A 3,260-nucleotide genomic window follows, 5' to 3' on the forward strand; every position below is an offset into this window, starting at 1 on the left:
CTAAAAGTTGAATAGTATTCCTACAAGTTGAATGGTATTCCTAAAAGCGGAATGGTATTCCTAAAAGTTGAATGGTATTCCTAAAAGTTGAATGGTATTCCTAAAATGTGAATGGTATTCCTAAAAATGGAATGGTATTCCTAAAAGTTGAATGGTATTCCTAAAAGTTGAATGGTATTCCTAAAAGTTGAGTGGTATTCCTAGAAGTTGAATAGTATTCCTAAAAGTAGAATGGTATTCCTAAATGTTGAATGGTATTCCTAAAATGTGAATGGTATTCCTAAAAGTTGAATGGTATTCCTAAAAGTTGAATAGTATTCCTAAAAGTTGAATGGTATTCCTAAATGTTGAATGGTATTCCTAAAATGTGAATGGTATTCCTAAAATGTGAATGGTATTCCTAAAAGTTGAATGGTATTCCTAAAAGTTTAATGGTATTCCTAAATGTTGAATGGTATTCCTAAAAGTTGAATGGTATTCCTAAAAGTAGAATGGTATTCCTAAATGTTGAATGGTATTCCTAAAATGTGAATGGTATTCCTAAAAGTTGAATGGTATTCCTAAAAGTTGAATGGTATTCCTAAAAGTTTAATGGTATTCCTAAAAGTTGAGTGGTATTCCTAAAAGTTGAATGGTATTCCTAAAAGTGAATAGAAATCTGAATTGGAACACTTCACCATCCAGGGTTTTGGAGGAGTTGGATTTGCATAAAATTATGATCATATAAACTTCCAATATTGATTCAATAAAATGTAGCCTATGTTGGCCGTGCACTTCATAGCCTGTTTTCAGGCTGCCTAAATTGGCCTAAACTAAGATAGGTGCATTTTCGTTTCCAATATTATCTAATGATTGTCTTTACTCCTGTATATATATATTGGGACAACAAATGCCCACCACGATTTGTCAAACATAGACTAACTCAATATTATAGGCGAACGCTATTTATGTCAGTTTGTGTTGCACTTATCATTATTCTGATCGAAATTAGGACCATACCAGTGTTCCACCCTAGTCATTAAAACGCCCCCCTGATTGGACAGATAGATAATCCCGGTGGGCCTCGCGCTCCTACTAACGCGCGAGTGGGACTGAGCGCGAGTCACAATCTGCCCAGGGCGAGGGCAAGACGCATGCGAGAACCCGGTTAAGGAGGCACGCGCTCCAGTCTCTCACCCATGCCAGTCTTTAAACTCGTTTAACGTCGCTTTGCAAAACACACAATTACAGAAGTGGTTTTTAATTTATATGCGCGCAGGGGAACGTAAACAGGGCTGAATTCATTCACTGCAACTGTTCTGAAGAGCCACAGAGTAAGTGTGTTGACAAGGACTCCGGGAGAGTGCGTGAATACTCTCCACGACAAAAGAACGACAGGGAGGAAGAGGATACATTTCAATCGTATTTTTTTAATTGTCCTTATTTTGGAAGAGAAAATGAATGCCGGAGAAGAGAACCTGCTGAAGTCCATCAGCAACGACACTCTACTCGACCTGACGCAGCGCTATGGCCAGTCCGCATTCGGCTTTGGACCTGGTCAGGTTACTGGAAGTTCTGGAGGGCGCTACCCTCTCACACCGGCCGCCGACTTCCTCCACGGTCAGACGGGCAAGTCCAACGAGAGCGGCGGGGAGCAGACCAGCGATGACGACGACAGTTTTGACCCTCTGGACCCCCGGAAGAGGGGCTCGGGCTTCGACGATGACAAACACGGGGGTCCCCTTTCTAAGAAGCCCAAGGAGCAGCGGTCTCTGCGCCTGAGCATCAATGCGCGCGAGAGGAGACGGATGCACGACCTGAACGATGCACTAGACGGCCTGCGCTCTGTGATCCCATATGCGCACAGCCCGTCGGTGAGGAAACTCTCCAAAATAGCCACTCTCCTCCTGGCCAAGAACTACATCCTCATGCAGGCTCAGGCTCTGGAGGAGATGAGGCGGCTGGTGGCTTATCTGAACCAGGGACAGAGCATCAACTCGCCCATCCCCACCGCCCTTGCACCCTTTGGACAGGCGGCCGTGTACCCTTTCACGGGCTCGGCACTCGCCACCCACGCCGATAAATACTCAGGGACAACTGCAAGTCTCTTCAAGCACCACAACGACAAGCCTTGATATCGTTTCTCTGTATATACCTGAACTTCATCCAATTGTATCCATATATCGGTCTCTCTCTCCCACTTTCTATAGTTATTTGAATACGTTGGAATGGGGACTAGGCCTACAGAATCAAGTCTAATGCGTAAATCCTAAACTATGTTTAAATAACTGCTGCCATGTTTCATCCAGATTGAACAAAAACATGAAAAACAACACTGGCCTTTACTAAAGGCTAGATTAATGTCGCTTTTTCTAAATATGGGAGAAAGTGTTTATCTTTCCCTAAACTCTCCTCAGAGTTAAAGGAATTTGATGAGTTGTTGTGGCCGTGACTTACCATGTTTTAATTGACAGTTTGACATTTTATGTGTGGCCATAAAAACGGTACCCTTGCAAAAGTTATGAGTGATCTAAATATCTTATTCTTGTGTACTATGCAACATTCAGCAAAACTAAGAGAAATACGGAGAGAGATGACGAAAATGCTTTCCAGTGTCCAAGTTCTTTTGCAGCACTGTACATTTTGAATCAACTTCCCTGGTTTTAACTGATGCTATGTGCGGAAACACTACTTTATTATGTCATATATTTTTGAAAAGATGTATTGAGGATTTTGGTTTTGTTATTGCACAATTCACATGATTGTAAGCTATTGTACAACTGTGGAAAACTACTTGATCAAAGTACTGCAATGGCATTGGTTTTCAAAACAACAGCCTGACGAAGCATTTGGTTGTGTTGCAACATGAATTTCATATATTGTTTATATGTCTTTATAAATAAAACATATATCTATGCTCGAATAGGCTGCTATTTGTCTTTTTCCTTAAACTTGATTCCACACACCTAAACCATGCACAAAATTAAATTGACACATTCAATAATTTTATTTTATCTAGAGTTTATTAACACTGAACTGATTTGTTGTTTTATAGCTTTTGGGACAGTGGTCAGGTGATTCAGACACAAATACATACCATAGTTATGTTTGTAATTAACATTTAATTGCCAATTTACCACACGTTTTTCAGTTGTAGCCTACAATTTGTTAAAATGGTTTGTAGTTTACCAGACGTCTTAATTTAAGGCATCCCTCGGTCTAAAATTTGTTGATTTGACTGAATTGAATATGACTAAAACATAAATAAACTGACCGTGATA

The 3,260-nt window shown here is 40.5% G+C and overlaps 1 protein-coding gene across 1 annotated transcript; it reads left to right on the forward strand.

Moving 5' to 3' along the window:
• Positions 1–1,120: 1,120 nt before the first annotated feature.
• Positions 1,121–2,902, forward strand: LOC115121734 (class E basic helix-loop-helix protein 23-like). Its single transcript, XM_029650867.2, has one exon. It carries the CDS (start codon positions 1,437–1,439, stop codon positions 2,112–2,114), a length of 678 nt encoding a protein of 225 aa, XP_029506727.1. The 5' UTR covers positions 1,121–1,436; the 3' UTR covers positions 2,115–2,902.
• The last annotated feature ends 358 nt before the right edge of the window (positions 2,903–3,260 follow it).

This window comes from Oncorhynchus nerka, linkage group LG20 (assembly GCF_034236695.1).
Source record: "Oncorhynchus nerka isolate Pitt River linkage group LG20, Oner_Uvic_2.0, whole genome shotgun sequence".
Taxonomy (NCBI): Eukaryota; Metazoa; Chordata; class Actinopteri; order Salmoniformes; family Salmonidae; genus Oncorhynchus; species Oncorhynchus nerka.

Coding starts and splice junctions, on each gene's coding strand:
- LOC115121734 (XM_029650867.2), top strand. CDS start 1,437: ATGAATGCCGGAGAAGAGAACCTGCTGAAGTCCATCAGCAACGACACT.